The sequence below is a fragment of the Petromyzon marinus genome, chromosome 64 (assembly GCF_048934315.1).
Source record: "Petromyzon marinus isolate PM22_M1 ecotype Great Lakes invasive population chromosome 64, UKy_Petmar_22M1.pri1.0, whole genome shotgun sequence".
Taxonomy (NCBI): domain Eukaryota; kingdom Metazoa; phylum Chordata; class Hyperoartia; order Petromyzontiformes; family Petromyzontidae; genus Petromyzon; species Petromyzon marinus.
Genome location: NC_133730.1, coordinates 2,069,297 through 2,086,889, shown reverse-complemented (window position 1 = coordinate 2,086,889; position 17,593 = coordinate 2,069,297). Strand labels below are relative to the sequence as shown.

The 17,593-nt window shown below is 50.9% G+C and overlaps 1 protein-coding gene across 1 annotated transcript in view; it reads right to left on the bottom strand.

The window, feature by feature from the left end:
- LOC116956298 (uncharacterized) overlaps window positions 1–17,593 on the bottom strand; it is a 170,081-nt gene that overhangs the window by 40,137 nt on the left and 112,351 nt on the right. Inside the window, exons 13-25 of the mRNA XM_076054022.1 lie at window positions 16,886–16,939; window positions 14,905–14,967; window positions 14,271–14,315; window positions 13,107–13,160; window positions 12,656–12,725; window positions 12,230–12,340; window positions 9,179–9,343; window positions 8,184–8,276; window positions 7,224–7,393; window positions 6,924–6,996; window positions 5,453–5,559; window positions 3,731–3,914; window positions 1,127–1,174 (exon numbers count right to left, since the gene is read on the bottom strand). Of these exons, the coding sequence (XP_075910137.1) occupies window positions 1,127–1,174; window positions 3,731–3,914; window positions 5,453–5,559; window positions 6,924–6,996; window positions 7,224–7,393; window positions 8,184–8,276; window positions 9,179–9,343; window positions 12,230–12,340; window positions 12,656–12,725; window positions 13,107–13,160; window positions 14,271–14,315; window positions 14,905–14,967; window positions 16,886–16,939 (1,237 nt within the window). The remainder of the gene's footprint in view (window positions 1–1,126; window positions 1,175–3,730; window positions 3,915–5,452; window positions 5,560–6,923; window positions 6,997–7,223; window positions 7,394–8,183; window positions 8,277–9,178; window positions 9,344–12,229; window positions 12,341–12,655; window positions 12,726–13,106; window positions 13,161–14,270; window positions 14,316–14,904; window positions 14,968–16,885; window positions 16,940–17,593) is intronic.

Genomic DNA, 17,593 nt, shown 5'->3' with positions numbered 1-17,593 from the left:
GCCTGAAGAGAAACCACGTAAAGCTCTCTATGGGATCGCTGGTTAGATTAAAACTAAACTATTTTTTATTTTACCAGGTAAGGCCCATTGAGCTATGTAGCTCTTTTTCAGAAGCGATCTGGCCACAAATGATAGCTGAACAAAGTGGCTTATCGTGTTGAAATTTATAGCAGCCGGAAATTCTAAACGCACGTTGATTCTAAACGTGGAGGGAAAAACCGGAGGGTCCGGTAAAAAATCCACACGGCCACGGGGAGAGAGACATGCAAACTCCAAATATACAGCCGGCGTCAGAGTTGGGTTCGAACCCACGACCTCCTGTACACCAGGCGAGGTAGTTAACATCTCACCACCGTGGTGCCCCCAACGGCGGCGGAAGTCGGCCGGATGCGACGGGGAATTGTTTAATTATTCTATTGTTTATTCACCTTCGATTAGAATACGGGACGCTGTGGGGTTCAAAGAGACTGCCCTGAGTGAACCTCGTGGGTGAAAATATCGACATATATCGTGCAGCGGTGGCGAGTGGCCAATGGTGGAAGAACGGTGTCCCTGAGAAAAAGTCAGCCTGAAACCTTGCTGGAGGACGGCAGGCCGAACGTCCAAACCATGAAGAACTCGTAAAATATGCTCACATGTTTTGATTATCCGAGAAATTATTTTCAATTATACTAATACATTCTTTTATAATACATATATTGTACGGATAAATTAACGACACGTCTCGGACCAGTTTGTCCCTGTGTTGGAATGGCAGCTTATTGCCATTGGTTAATATAATTTAAGTTACATTTTAAACAGTCTATCTTTTATTTGGAAATGCATTTTGTACAAATAACTACTCAAATAACGTGGCCCTCATGAGCCGGTCCTCCAAAAAGGTTTAATGCCCGGTACATTGAAACCATGATCTCGGTCAGATCACACATCTGGCGGTCTCAATCATGGAGCGGCCTCTCTCCGTACGGTGGCAGTGGTGAGCTCGGTGGGATGAGTGGGGGCCTACACAGGGCCCACCACTCATCGAAGCATGCACAAAATGGAGGTGGGTGGTTGGGGGTGGGGGGAGGGGTGGGTGTTTAGGGGAGGTCATTCGGCTGACCACTCTGATTCTCCACCGTCCTACCTCCCTGCCCCACCCGGTCTTCAGTGCAGTTACAGCAGCCCGGATCACCTTTACACACGGCCGTGGCGACGGCAATCGGCGGGACGCACGGCCAAGCGGAGAGACGGGGGTCACAGGGGTTAGCCGCACAGCAGCAGCAGCAGCAAGAGAGGGTCACGGGAGGTCACCGCGTAACGAGGAGCGGGGGTGACCCGCACGGCAGCGGAGGCAGCAGCAGAGTTAACTGTACAACCAGCCGAGACGGTAACGGGCTGTTACCACGGACCGTCACGAGATAACCACACACACAAGCGTAAAGGTAACGGAGGGTAACCACAGGACTGTCAAGAGTTAAACACACACCATCATGGAGGTAACAGGAGGTTACCACACCTCAGCAGGGGTGACCACACACCGGCAAAGGGGTAAAGGGAGGTCACTGCACACCGAAGTTAGGGTCACAGAGGGTTAACAGCACAGAAAGGGCCGATAGGGAACTGCACCCACAACAGCATGAGATCTTTAAGCTCAATCACAGGCTGAACCCTTGAGTGGAAGTCTTCCATTTAGTTTGTCAAAATTTTTGTACAAATCAGAATCTTTATTTATACTGGAGGAATCCGATGAAATACTAAGCTCTTTTTCGGAGGTGTCCAGTGTAAATCAACAGGATGTCGCCTTCATCATCATCAGCCGTGATCTCTCCACTGCTGGATGAAGGCGTCCACATGGAATCGCCATTTTTAAACAAACCAAATAGCTCCTGCACACGAGCCGAGCTGAGAAGAGGAGCTGAGAAGAGGTCGTACAAAGTGCCGTAGGCTCTCGTGAGAAATGCGCGCCATGACTTTGAACTCCAAACTAGACACAGGATCTGCAAGGGCGCCCTCTGGTCACAGGGCAAGGGATTTCGCTAACACAGACGGTGGAGGGTGGGGGTGGCAAGGCACAGAGATGCCCGTGGTCCGAGGGAAGGAGCCACGGCCCTCACAAAGCAACACACGCATCACAGCGAGGGCAGCCCAGCCGCTCAGCCCCCATAATGCAGTTCCACCATCTAACATTTAACGCACAACCATTTTGCGCATAAATTCCCACACCTCTCGATTAGCACGGGTGGCTATGTACGGTGTAAAAGAGGTTATACTGTGAACAATGTTTTATTTAACAAGGTGAGGCCCAATGACCTATATAGCTCTTTTTCAGAGGCGACATGGCCATAAATTACAGCTCAATGAAGTGGCCTCTGTGGAAATTGATAGCTGCCCAATACTGTAAAAAGTTCAACATACGTACATATAGAATCCAAACCTGAGATCCCAGCGCTCTGACACAGCCATTATGGGCCTGCAGGATGTCTAAGAACTGCATTGTGGGAAGGTGCTTCGGCTGCCCCCGGCTCAACAAAGGGGGCCGTCGTGAGACGAGGGCCAGTCACGCCGACGCTGCGAAGCAAAGCGGTCGCGTGAACACCCCGCGGAGGCGCGGCATCGAATCGACGGAGGCGTAAACCTGGAGGCGTAAACCTGGGGGAGAAGGTTACGTCGATGGCGCGGAGGGACGCCACGACAAGAGGCACCAGAACAGGGGATGAAAATGCATCCCTCGCCGGTGCCCATGGACCGCCGATACATTTGGGTAAATTGTGCGATGGGGAAATCAACGTGTGTATATATATATCCGGTATATATTAAGAGTGTCGTTCACCTCTCCATGGAATTTTGTCGTGAAAAAGTATTCCTGCTGTTGGATTAGCAAACGTCCCAACTGAAATTGAGCGTCGTAGTATTTACAGCCGTGTCTGATAATAATCATAATTTACGTGTATTTGTAAGGAGCCTTCTACTAATGTCTCAGGATGCCTTGTAAGAATAAGGATAGGCCTACAGAGAAGGATAGCTAAATAGAATGTGGAGCTGTGATGGTATACTGTATATAGCTGTTCGATGGTATACTGTAATTGTATGATGCTATCTGCACCTCTGATAGTGTCTGTCAGCGATATCTGTAACTGTGTGTTAGCATATGTAGCGTTTTGATGGTATCTGCAGTAGTGATGGTATTTCTAGCTATTTCGTGGCATAGTGTAGTAGTGTGATGGTTTCTGCACCTGTGTTTTTGAATAGCTGTGATATATGTGTAGCTTTTTGATGGGAGCCGTAGTGGCAATGGTGTTTACAGCTGTTTGTTGATATCTGTAGCTGTGTGATACCATCGATACGTGTGCTTCAAATTCTGTAGATGTGTCATGGAATGTGTAGCTGCCATGGTATCCATAGCTGCCTAACCATGCTACAGAAAAACCCTAACACAGCCGCGCATTTACACAATAGAAATTATTACAATCCACCACTGGGTGAGCCACAGAATTACTGAACCTTCCTCATCGCTCAAACACAGCATTACTTGCTCATTGCCACAATTGTGAGAGAAAAACTAATGAATCGTTCCCATTCAGAGACAAACATTTCCTCTGTGCACAGGAGGAGACACAAACTAGTTCGTGAATGTACGCGCATACAAAATTACGCTGTAGCATAGTTATCACGGTTGGCTACGTACGGTGCGAAAGAAGTTCAACGTATATACATACAAAGCCGTGGGCACGATGGCCCAAATTCTGACCTGCCTGGCCCTTGTTTCCCTGTGGCCCCTGTGGGCCATCGCGCCCGGGACTCCCAGGGTCCCCACGAGGCCCCACGGCCCCCGGAAAGCCGTCGCCCGGCGGGCCCGGAGGCCCGGGCTGACCCGACGTCCCAGGGACGCCCTTCGTGCCCTCGTCTCCCGGCAGCCCTTGGCCACCGTCGCCCTGCACAACGACAAGCATCATTGCTCGCTCACAGTCTGTGGCAGTGGGACACTTTTAAGTGGCACTGCTGTGGGTGGGGTGGGTGTAAGTGGCTCTGCTGTGGGTGGGGTGTGTGTGAGTGGCACTCCTGTGGGTGGGGTGGGTGTGAGTGGCACTGCTGTGAGTGGGGTGGGTGTGAGTGGCACTGCTGTGGGTGGGGTGGGTGTGAGTGGCACTGCTGTGGGTGGGGTGGGTGTGAGTGGCTCTGCTGTGGGTGGGGTGGGTGTGAGTGGCACTGCTGTGGGTGGGGTGTGTGTGAGTGGCACTGCTGTGAGTGGGGTGGGTGGGTGGGTGTGAGTGGCACTGCTGTGGGTGGGGTGTGTGTGAGTGGCACTGCTGTGAGTGGGGTGGGTGGGTGTGAGTGGCACTGCTGTGGGTGGGTTGGGTGTGAGTGACACTGCTGTGGGTGGGGTGGGTTTGAGTGGCACTGCTGTGGGTCGGGTGTGAGTGGCACTGCTGTGGGTGGGGTGTGTGTGAGTGGCACTGCTGTGGGTGGGGTGGGTGTGAGTGGCACTGCTGTGGGTGGGGTGGGTGTGAGTGGCACTGCTGTGGGTGGGGTGGGTGTGAGTGGCACTGCTGTGGGTGGGGTGGGTGTGAGTGGCACTGCTGTGGGTGGGGTGGGTGTGAGTGGCACTGCTGTGGGTGGGCTGGGTTTGAGTGGCACTGCTGTGGGTGGGCTGGGTTTGAGTGGCACTGCTGTGGGTGGGGTGGGTGTGAGTGGCACTGCTGTGAGTGGGGTTGGTGTGAGTGTCACTGCTGTGAGTGGGGTGGGTGTGAGTGGCACTGCTGTGGGCAGGGTGGGTGTGAGTGGCACTGCTGTGGGTGGGGTGTGTGTGAGTGGCACTGCTGTGGGTGGGGTGTGAGTGACACTGCTGTGGGTGGGGTGAGATTGAGTGGCACTGCTGTGGGTGGGGTGGATGTGAGTGGCACTGCTGTGGGTGGGGTGGGTGTGAGTGGCTCTGCTGTGAGTGGGGTGGGTGTGAGTGGCACTGCTGTGAGTGGCACTGCTGTGAGTGGGGTGGGTGTGAGTGGCACTGCTGTGGGTGGGGTGGGTGTGAGTGGCACTGCTGTGGGTGGGGTGGGTTTGAGTGGCACTGCTGTGGATGGGGTGTGTGTGAGTGGCACTGCTGTGGGTGGGGTGGGTGTGAGTGGCACTGCCGTGGGTGGGGTGGGTGTGAGTGGCACTGCTGTGGGTGGGATGGGTTTGAGTGGCACTGCTGTGGGTGGGATGGGTGTGAGTGGCACTGCTGTGGGTGGAATGGGTGTGAGTGGCACTACCATGAACGGGGTGGGTTTGGGTGGCACTGGTGCTCTACGCACAACCCGGACACCGATATCAACATCATAAGCTCGCTCATGTCGCCCAGCATCAGGGGCAGTGACACCAGGAAGCGTGAGAGTGGGGGCCGCGAATGGAGGGGAGTCAGAGGTGACGGAGTGAGAGATAGGGATGGTTAAATGGGCCCCGGGTGAGCAGTGAGAGACAGCGGGGGAGGTACCGGCGGGCCCTTGGGTCCCGGTCGCCCCGGCGTTCCGTCTCGCCCCTTCAGGCCGGGCTGCCCTGGGAATCCGTCCTCTCCCGCGGTTCCCGGCAACCCCTTCTGTCCTTGGGATGCAAACGGCACGGGCGACCAACGGGAGTCATGAGGGGCTCGACGGCGAGGGAGGTCTCACGCCGACCGCGGCAGCGCGGCAACGCCTGCCGATCCCACCGGAGCTAAGGCCCCCGCTGCCCGGATCGCGGTCCTGTCGTGCGGGACGCTCGACCGGACAATGACCTCAAGCTCAACCACTTCTAGCGAGACCTGAAGGTGAAGAGCGTTTTATGTCAGCGGCGCGACAAGGAGGCACTCCGCTGCGCATCGGAGATGCTGCGAGCGTGATTTTGCGATTCTTAAATTACTGTTTACTTCTAAAGATTGAGTGCATGTATGTTGAACTACTTTCGCACAGTACGTAGCTTATCGGAGGTGCGGGGGAAGGACAACAGACTGAACACAAAAAGCAGTTCTAAAGAAATTCGTTTTCAATTTAGATTTTAAGATGCATATTTCCAGTGGCTTGCTAATATCGGAAGGAAGAGCGTTCCAGACGGCCGCAAAAGTGCATCTGAACAGATGCAGCAGGTTGCCAATTTTTTTAACCATTTAACCACCCACCGATTTGGAAAGGTGATCGTTTATAAAGCGATGGATTTATCTAAAAAGTTTTAAAATGGTTTCAATGCATGTTTTTCTTTATTCCCTCAACCAAAAATCACGACGCGTTAGAAGTGTTTAAATATTGCCAGCCGACCGGGAGTGTCGCCAAGTGTGAGTGCAGTGGTAGCGGTGCCGTCGCTAAGTTTGATTTATCCATCCAAGAAAGCCTCGCTGAGTTAGTTCCACGAATGGGTGCTCGGTATGTTGGAGGAAACCGGAGAACCTGGCAGGAGTGGCCGCTCTGCAACCCTCTCTGCATCACTTCCGTGACCCCGACGGAAATTGCTAATTGCTGAGATTAATGAAGAGACCGGTGGCACGGACGCAGAGAAACCAGAGAACCTGGCACTGGCAGCAACTTTGCCCGACTGCGGCTAAACGAACCAAGCTAATCCCGCACCTCCGATTAGCACGGTCGGCTATGTACGGTGCGAAAGAAGTTCAATGTACACACGTACGTAACTCAAAGCTACACGATCGAGGGCCACAATCACAGCGCAGACAAACACTGCGGCCGTTTCGGCGGCAAAGCACGGAAAATTGAACGGCAACATCAGCATGCCTCGGCGTCGTACACGTAACGTGCCGTACGCATTTAACAACGAGTTAAGGGCTTCCCAAGAGCTTCCCGATCACAAGATGTTACCGGAGCATGGGTAGAGAGCAGAAGGACACGGGCAAAGAAATCCAGAGCAGCAAACCCCATGCACGAGTGGAACCTTTGGCTTGCAAGGAGAAGTATTGGACGTTGGGCGCAGTGCATAAATACCTTTGGTTGTTGGAATATAGGGGTCGCCCTTTATCCCTTTGAGCCCTGGGGGTCCAGGTCGTCCAGGCAAGCCCTGCAGGGGAAGAGGAGTCACCACCGAGGCATCGTAGGTGTCGAGCAGGCGGGACAGCCTTATCCAGACCACCAGCTCAAAGGAACTGGATGCGTACACCTCTGGGTCGCAGGCTCAGTATGCTAACCATCACAGCACAGCAGCAGCATCCCTGCGGCGCCTATAATGGACGAAAAACCCGAGAGGCTGCACTGGTTGGTTCGTGGCGCTGTGACTATTAAACTCACGCTGGGCCCCGATGCACCCGGCAGCCCTTGGGGCCCAGGGCTCCCTGCGTCTCCCCTGCCGCCCTGGAGTCCGGGGCTTCCGGGGTCACCTTGGAACCCAGGGGGACCGGGCGGGCCCTTCAGCATGCCTGGACCATCCCCATCGCCGCATTCACAATCTCCTGGGTCACCTGCACAAGGCACACACAGTGAACACACACATGCAAAATCCCTCGAATAGCCTTTAACGGACTGTTGGGGTAAAAGCTGTTGATGACGGCAGACAGCACACGAGGGGGTGGGTGGCCAACACCACGCCAGTGCTGATGCTGATACACCACATCGGATAAATAATTTCAGGCTGAGTCAACCTAGGGGAAGCTGAGACCCTATTTACATATGGGTTTACCAGGTTCGTAATGCTGTACGCTAACAAACCGCATTCCTGCTCCGCACACACGCACACAGATGCCCAGACGCACACACGCACAGAGCACATATTGCTGCCAAGTAACACTAGACCCACTGTAAAGTCCAGATGTGGTGAAAGTTTAGTCGGCAGTGAGGATTTGATAGCAAGGTTTGGGTAATTGGTGAGGGCGTGATAAGTGGTTTAGGAGGTAGCAAGTTTATTTATACAGGAACTCCTCTATTTACGAACGAGTTAGGTTCTGGAGATCTGTTCGTAAGCCGATTTGTTCGTAAGTCCAACTTCACTCCTGTCGATTCCGAACACGTTGTACGGCGTGTGCACTAAACACGAATGGCTAAAAGTTGTGTAATCTCCTGTAGATGTCACTGGTTCTTCACATTCTGCAGAAGCAGATGCCACCACCGCCATCTATTGCGCGGCAGTTGAGCTTGCGTCGATCCGAACAGGCGACTGGACACATTCGGACAGGTTTGTTCGTATCTCTTAAAGTTCGTAAGTCAAATGTTCGTAAGTCGAGGAGATCCTGTAAATCGTTGACGGTTTGTTACCTGTGGGCCCCTTTATTCCAGGGTGGCCGCTGGGTCCGCTCGCGCCAGGGCTGCCGGGTGCACCAATGAGCAGAGTGATGTTCGTGTTATCTCCTGGAACAAATCACAAGCGGCCAGACAGGGTGTGGTAGAACCAGGAGATTTCGGCTCAGCTTGAGACCGCAACCACCAAACACCACCGCAGCCATCGCAGCCATCGCAGCTTGGGTCATCACTCATCACACATCACCGCGATGTTCATATAAACTAGAATGACGATAACAAAAACAGAAACTATTCAAATTTTGATTTAAAGCTTTCGTGACTGCAGGGATTCATATTTTTGGTTCTTTCGGCAAAGTCACGTGACTTTGCCGAAAGAACCAAGAATAAGAAACTATTCAGTTTTTCTAAATTGCTAGTTACTCAACATGGACCCTGATGATGCTTGGAAACCCGAATTGAACTTGATTAGGCGCTTTCGTGACTGCAGGAATTACTCTTTGGTTTTTTCGGTAAAGTCATGTAGAAATAATAAAAATAAAATAAAAAAACCAAAGAGTAACCCGAATTGAGTTCACAAGAAGTCACAAACGTCTCATGAAAGACCTGCCACAGAAGATCCCTGGTTTTGGTTTTCCACAATGATTCTGGAGCCACAACCTCAAAACCGCATGCGCACACAAACCATGCCAACAGATGCGGATACTCGATGCACAAATAGAAAATTTAAAACTGTCCGGTGGTGCCCGATTCACAAACACGGAGGAGGCATCGTCATGGCAGCGATGCACCACTCCGCTACTCCTGATGCAATCGTCCGGCTCAACCACTTCAACGTACAATTAGAGTTGTTGCTCTCCATCAACACCGGCCACACGAAGAAGAAACTCCACTTCCACGGACAAAACCTTTCTTCGAATAACTCAATGATTTCACTTCCTTCTCAATGAAACCCCCGGCGAAGGTGCTGAGCGTGAGAACAATCCCCGCACGCCACAAGCTGCCGTGCTCACCTGGTATGAAGAGGCCGGGCAGGCCCGCCGGGCCAGGCAAACCGGGCTCTCCGGGGAGGCCGTCCCTGCCCGGCAGACCCGGCAATCCGTAGCCGGGCCGGCCAGGGTCGCCCTTCTCCCCCGCGTAGCCGGGCGTGCCGAAGATTCCAGGCAACCCCTTTGGGGCTGAAACACAACGTGTGCGGGCAGCAGGCACGGAGGGCTAAAGGGTGCTGGTGATGTGAACTGGGCGTACATGAGCGAGCTTCACCGATTGGTCCATTGGTGTTTGGCGAACATCGGATTGTTTGCGCGATCATTTGGCGCGTGGTGTTGGACTGTCCATCTGTTCATCTGTCCATCTGGCGTGTGAAGTCGCACTGTCCATCTGTCCGTGTTGTGATTGTCTGCACCTGGTGCGTTGTGTTGGTCTGCTGCGTCGTGTGCTTGAGGCGTTGTCGTGCGCTGTGCCGTCCTTACTAAGTGCACTCAAACAGAACTTTCCCCAAAAGTCTTTGCAAGGCTATATACGGGGTATATGGGGCCTGTGGTGTGTTGTTATGATATCTCCATCTTTCAGGTTGGGGTGTTGTAAACCGGCTGTCTTTTGCATGTGTGTTTGGCCTGCCGTGATGGCCAACCTATCCATCTGTTTGTCTCGCAGACTGCCTGATCAGATGGTACGTTGTGACAGTCCGCCTCTCTGTCTGTTTAGTACAGGGGTGTCCAAACTACGGCCCGCGGGCCAACTGCGGCCCGCGGTCCAGTTTTTATTGGCCCGCAGCAAATTCTGAAAATATAATTGAATATGGCCGCACAAGAAGCTTGAGCTCAACTCTGTTGCACTTCTCAGTTTCAACACTAGATGGAGCCAGCCACGGAAAACCGTGCTTCTCCACTAAACAAAATTAAGCAAAGAAAAACTTTTACCGCGACTCACCAGAAATGGCAGCACCGAAGAAACGCAAAATAGCAAGTGAGTGTAGAAGATTTCAAACACGGTGGGAAAATGAATATTTTTTCAAAGAAATCAACGGAAAGTGTGTCTGTTTGATTTGCAATGAAGATGTTGCTGTGATGAAAGAGTATAATGTCAGTCGGCACTATGAGACCAAACCTCAGAGCTACACATCGTACACCGATGCCGAACGAACACAGAAAGTCAAGCAAATGGCGGCTAGCCTGCAAGCTCAACAACAATTTTTTTCGTGCTAACAAAATACAGGAAAACGCCACAACAGCAAGCTATGAAGTCACTAAACTTATTGCCCAGCACGGCAAACCGTTCTCCGACGGTCATTTCATAAAGCAGTGCCTCATCAAAGTCACAGAAATAATGTGCCCGGAAAAAGTGCAGGATTTCAACAGCGTGAGCTTATCCAGAAATACAGTGGTGCGGAGAATCGAGGACTTGTCAGCTAACTTGAAACTTCAGCTGAGAGATAAAGCTTATGCTTTTGCTTTTTACTCGATAGCATGTGACGAGAGCACAGATGTCACAGACACCGCGCAGCTGTTAATTTTTTTGCGGGGAGGAGATGATAATTTTTGCTGTACGGAGGAACTGCTTGATATGATGAGCCTAAAAGGCACAACGACGGGTAGAGATATTTTTGAAGCTGTGTCGGAGGCAGTTGAAAAGATGGGGCTTAAATGGGACAAGCTCTGTGGAGTAACAACGGATGGAGCTCCGGCCATGACGGGCGAGCGCAAAGGAATGGCATCGATGGTGTGCGCCAAGGTAAAAGAGAGCGGAGGTGAGGCTGTTAGGATGCACTGTATAATCCACCAAGAAGCACTGTGTGCCAAGACTGTCCAGCTGGGCGATGTGATGAACACTGTTGTAAAAACTGTCAACATAATTCGAGCTAGAGGACTGTATCACAGAGAATTTCAAGCTTTCCTATCTGATGTGGATGCTGAATACGGGGATGTGCTCTACCACTCTGATGTGCGCTGGCTCAGCCGCGGCTCTGTGCTGCAGCGGTTTTATTCGCTGAGATCAGAAATCGACCAGTTTTTGAAAGAGATAGGGCCGACCTCTTCGTGAACTGAGTGACCCTCTGTGGCTGGCAGACCTGGCATTTTTAGTTGATCTTACTCATCATCTGAATACACTGAACAAGAACCTACAAGGCAAAGAACAGCTGGTGCCACACCTGTATGCGCACATGAAAGCCTTCTGTGTAAAGCTCCGCCTGTTTGAGACACAATTACGAAGCTTTAATGCTGCACACTTCCCTGCGCTGTCTGAAATCAAGTCTGCTTTTCCAAAGGCCGACCTTTCTGCTAAAAAGGAGAAATATGTGTCTGTGATTGTATCTCTCGTGACAGAATTCAACCAGCGTTTCCCAGATTTTTCTGTCATTGAAAAACAAATCAAGCTGTTCTCGACCCCCTTCCTGGTGGATGCAGAAGAAGTGGAAGAGAGTCTGCAGTTAGAACTGATTGAAATGCAATATGATGATTCTCTGAAGAGTCAACATCAGCTTCTCTCCCTCCCTGACTTCTATCAGAGTTTGGATAATGCCAAATTTCCTCTGATGAGACGCCACGCAAAAAGAATGATGAGCCTGTTCGGCTCAACATACATATGTGAACAAACATTTTCTCTTTTAAATCAGAACAAAAGCAGACTGAGAACCAGAATGACTGATAGCCATCTCTGTGAGATCCGTCGTGTCTCAACCACCAAACTTTCTCCTGACATGTCAGCCATCCTTCAATCCAAAGGACAGCATCAGTGCTCCCACTGAGTGCAATGTTCTTCACATTATAGGTGAGTTAGAAATACACACAGTATTCATGTGTCAATATGTCACCTCTAGTGTGTGGCCCGGCCTTTTGTTTATTTTTCTGTATTTGGCCCTCACTAAAAAAACTTTGGACACCCCTGGTTTAGTATGTTCTCATGGAATCCCTGTGCGGTCGGTCTGCTGTGACGCCCCATCTGTATGTCCGTGTGGTTGGTCAGCTGCCAACAATTTATCCACCTCTCTGTCCCTCTGTCCGTCCGTGCGGTCGGTGTGCCATGATGGTCTGTTAGGCCGCGTGTCTACGCAGCTGCCATACCTGGGCTAAAGGCTGGGGGACCAGGTAGGCCAGCGTTGCCTGGCGGGCCCTGGGACCCTGCCTCCCCCTGTAGTCCAGTGGGGCCCTTGGAACCTGGTTCTCCCGTCTGGCCTGTAAAGAAAAGCAGCCAAACGGCACTCCCATACCTCACTAAACCAGCACAGCAAAAAGACAACAGAGCCCTGTGTAGGCTGTGAGAATACAAACACACAGAAACGCACGCACGCACATGACCAAGCCCTGCCCTGGATGAACATTGGGCATATCGCAACCCTTACCTGTGTGAATAGAGGACTCCTGCATGCACGGGTCAGTGTGAATAGAGGACCCACTGCTGCTGCTCTGTATGAACAGAGGACCCAACATCGGCATGCTGGAATAGAGGACGCGACATTGATGTGTTCGAATAGAGATGCTGACGCTGACCTGTTCGTATAGAATCCCGTCCTGTGATGTAGGTCGTAGGCCCAGGGGCGCCTTCACTCCCTCGGTCCCCCTGCGAGGAACGATCACGAAGCCACGTGAACGAGCTCTTAGTCTCACGTAGAGTCCCCATGTTCAGTACGATAACCTCCAAGCAACGCTACCTCCGTTTACGCTCACGTTGCCAAAAGCTCTGCCATCAGCGCCAACCAAACGTGTTGCCAGAGCTACCCCACGAGACGACAGTCCGATGATCGTAGCGCCCGACATGCGTCGTAAGGGGTGATGAGTTTCACGTGATGAACAAGACACAAATCCGCGGGTCGAGAATGTTAAATTATGAGCTCTTTCGCGGTTAGTGACGATGAACTGATGGTCCTCTGTGAATGCTGTCGAAAGTGTCCGCGGCAACCACGGTGGTGTGGTACGTGGTGCTGGCGGCTCGTGTTCGTACCTTCACCCCAGGTTTTCCGTCTTTACCCGGGACTCCGGGGACACCGCTGACACCCTTGGGAGACACGAGAGACAGATCAGCGACGAGCGTTGCTGAGAGCGGAGCCGCCGCGACGCCAGCGTTATTCTGAATGTAAAAGCCTCAAGACTTGTAAAAGGTGGACGCTGCTTTTAGTGCAAACGTCTCGCATTTCTAAACATTACTATTCACTACAAATTACAATAGTATGGACGCATTTGACCTTGGACCAGCTTGTAGCGTGGCCTCTTTAAACACACTGTAGATTTTGTTTTGCCTTTTTTAAGACCATTGCTGAGCACAGGCCTGGAAGCCCAAAGGCCCAAAATTATGAGTCTGTTAGTGAGCTGCATTTTAAGGCATTTCCGACTGTTCAAAGTGTTCAACAGGCACACCACGGACGCATTAGAATGAATGTTCATGTATTTTAAAGCAATCCTAGCTGTTTAGCAACAGAATTGCCTTGTCCCCCCCCCCCCCTGTAACCATGAAATCCACCCTGGGATTACAGTGAACTTGTTTCGCAGGCTGACTCCTCACATGAGTCACCCACCTGCCCAGCGCCATGAGAGATACTCACGGAATTGCTGTGACCGCCAGACTGACTCGCTTGCAGATCTTGGAGATCTGCTCAATTTTTTTTGACAATTTATCTAAACTATTTTATTTATTCTACCAGGTAAGGCCCACTGAGCTATACAGCTCTCTTTCAGAAGCAACCTGGCCACAAATGACATCTCAACGAAGTGGCTTATCGAGTAGAAATGCATAGCAGCCAAATACCGTAAACGCGCGATGTTGAATCTAAATGTGGAGGGGAAAAACCGGAGGACCCAGAGAAAAACCCGCGCAACCGCTGGGGGAGAGAGACATGTAGACTCCAAATATACAGCAGGCATCATGGTCAGGGTCGAACCCACGACCTCCTCCATACCAGGCGATCTAGTTAACATCTCTCCACCGTGGTGCCCCATCATCCTCCATTATCAAAGAGGGCATGGTCTTTTTTGCAATATTGTGCCCTTCCCAGTCCCCCTGGATACAGGACTGCATCTGAATGGGGAGGAGGCTGTCATGCAAGGTGATGGCAAGTGCTTTTTATTCGGACGAGTTCTCTTTTAACATGGAGAGGGAAGATGATCCTACCCTTTGGCCAGGAAAGCCAGGAGTTCCATCGAAACCATTATCTCCCTGTGAAACACACGCACACAAGTGAATACGACAAACATCATACTGCATGCTATGCCGTTCATATGTTTACACCCTTTTCCACTGGCAGATACAAGCCAAGCCAGCGCCAGGTCATTGAGGGTATGCATCCAGGTGAATGTGCCTTAGTGTGGCTGAGTGCGGGTGAGTGTTGGTGAGTGCAGGTGATTGTGGCTAAGTACGGGTGAGCATGGCTGAGTGCAGGTGAGTGTGGCTGAGTGCAAGTGAGTATGGCTGAGTGTGGGTGACTGTGGCTGAGTGCGGGAGAGCATTGTTGAGTGTGGGTGACTGTGGCTGAGTGCAGGTGAGCATGGCTGAGTGCGGGTGAGCATGGCTGAGTGCGGATGAGTGTGGCTAAGTGCAGGTGAGCATGGCTGAGTGCATGTGAGTGTGGCTGAGTGCAGGCGAGCATGGCTGAGTGTGGGTGACTGTGGCTGAGTGCAGGTGAGCATGGCTGAGTGTGGGTGACTGGCTGAGTGCAGGTGAGCATGGCTGAGTGTGGGTGACTGTGGCTGAGTGCGGGTGAGCGTGCAGCAGTGAGGCCTGTGGACAAAGTCCCTGCTGCACTCACCCTTGACCCCGGCAGCCCCGTGATTCCTTTCTCTCCCTTCCCGCTGGCAGCACTCTGAGGACCCTGTTGCAACGAGATGACATCACAGCCTAGTGATTGCAGGCGGAAAACAAACATAATGTGCATAATCATATAAATGCCTTTATTTATCCAGCGAAGCCGAAGAGTTGGCACCTACTTCGTGTGCAAACTCTAGAAAACTTCAACTCGCTTTCCCAGACATCTCACTTTCAGCAGATGTACTCACTTGGCTTGTAAACTCATTCACTCACAAACTCATTTGCTGGCTAAACTACTTGCTTGCTGTTGAAACTCACTCAGTGTCCTACTCACTGGGCATGGCAATAACCCAGTGCGGTGGTTCACGCACGCGATCCAGAACTCTGGAGGCACGGGATTGGTGGCTCGCATTGATAATTCGCGAAACCCGTTGAGCTTAAAATGCCAGCGCAGCAAATGGATTGTCCAACGTTTCAACTGCTGCACATGTATCCTGAAAACATATGCATCCCGGAAACATATATGCATCCCAGAAACATATATGCATCCCGGAAACATATATGAATCCTGGAAACATATATGCATCCCGGAAACATATATGAATCCTGGAAACATATATGCATCCCGGAAACATATGCATCGCGGAAACATATATGCATCCCGGAAACATATATGCATCCTGGAAACATATATGCATCCCGGAAACATATATGCATCCTGGAAACATATATGCATCCTGGAAACATATATGAATCCTGGAAACATATATGCATCCTGGAAACATATATGAATCCTGGAAACATATATGAATCCTGGAAACATATATGCATCCGGGAAACATATATGAATCCTGGAAACATATATGCATCCCGGAAACATATGAATCCTGGAAACATATATGCATCCCGGAAACATATATGCATCCCGGAAACATATATATGCATCGCGGAAACATATATGCATCCTGGAAACATATATGCATCCTGGAAACATATATGCATCCCGGAAACATATATGCATCCTGGAAACATATATGCATCCTGGAAACATATGAATCCTGGAAACATATATGCATCCTGGAAACATATATGAATCCTGGAAACATATATGAATCCTGGAAACATATTTGCATCCCGGAAACATATATGCATCCCGGAAACATATATGAATCCCGGAAACATATATGCATCCCGGAAACATATATGCATCCCGGAAACATATATGCATCCCGGAAACATATATGCATCCTGGAAACATATATGAATCCCGGAAACATATATGCATCCCGGAAACATATATGAATCCCGGAAACATATATGCATCCTGGAAACATATATGAATCCTGGAAACATATATGAATCCCGGAAACATATGCATCCCGGAAACATATATGCATCCTGGAAACATATATGAATCCCGGAAACATATATGCATCCTGGAAACATATATGAATCCTGGAAACATATATGCATCCCGGAAACATATATGCATCCCGGAAACATATATGAGTCCCGGAAACATATATGCATCCCGGAAACATATATGCATCCCGGAAACATATGCATCCTGGAAACATATATGAATCCCGGAAACATATATGCATCCTGGAAACATATATGAATCCTGGAAACATATATGCATCCCAGAAACATATATGCATCCCGGAAACATATATGCATCCCGGAAACATATATGAATCCCGGAAACATATATGCATCCTGGAAACATATATGAATCCTGGAAACATATATGAATCCCGGAAACATATATGCATCCTGGAAACATATATGCATCCTGGAAACATATATGCATCCTGGAAACATTTATGAATCCTGGAAACATATATGCATCCCGGAAACATATATGCATCCCGGAAACATATATGCATCCCAGAAACATATATGCATCCCAGAAACATATATGCATCCCAGAAACATATATGTGTTAAGCATTCTTTGCCGACCGGTCATGGGCTACTCACGTCAGGTCCAGCTTCTCCGATCTTTCCAGGTAAGCCCTGGGCTCCCGGCTCTCCCTGTTGTGAAACAAAATGGGAGCGGTGATGATGATGTTGATGACGATGGTGCGGGTGGCAGGTAGGGTGAGACGGAGAGGGAAATACAGCAGACAATAGACACACGGGGTTAGGTTGTGAGGCGCCCAAGGTAACAGTCAATTCCAAATCGCGGCCTCACTGTCTCATCGAGATCACCGCTCCATGCAAATAACACAACACCGTCTTCTCCGTCACACACAGCTCCCTCCTTCATCCACGGCTCTCTCATCTCTATCCCCAGCTTTCTCTCTCTTCATCCACAGCTCTCTCCTCCCGTCACTCCTCCTACCGTGCCTCATCTCCAGCCACCAATCCCCTTCCTGCATACCGCGACGTTACTCCCGGCCAACTGGGTGCAGGGACTGTGTAGGAGGGTAGGGAATGCCGATGTCGTGGGGACCGTTATGGGAGGACCGTTACAAAAGGCCCAGCGATGGCTTCAGCGGGAATGGAAATCTTTATTTCGGTCGCCTGTCGCACACGCCAGCCTGCACGGAGCCAAGCGACCGCCTGTCTCTCGGTGTGGACCGCGCCGTCAAGCACATGCTCCCTCTTACCTCCAACGGAGGGGGCGGGGCGATGGGGGTCTTATTTTAAGTGCCCATCAGGACACGCTGCGGGCACATCTGCATT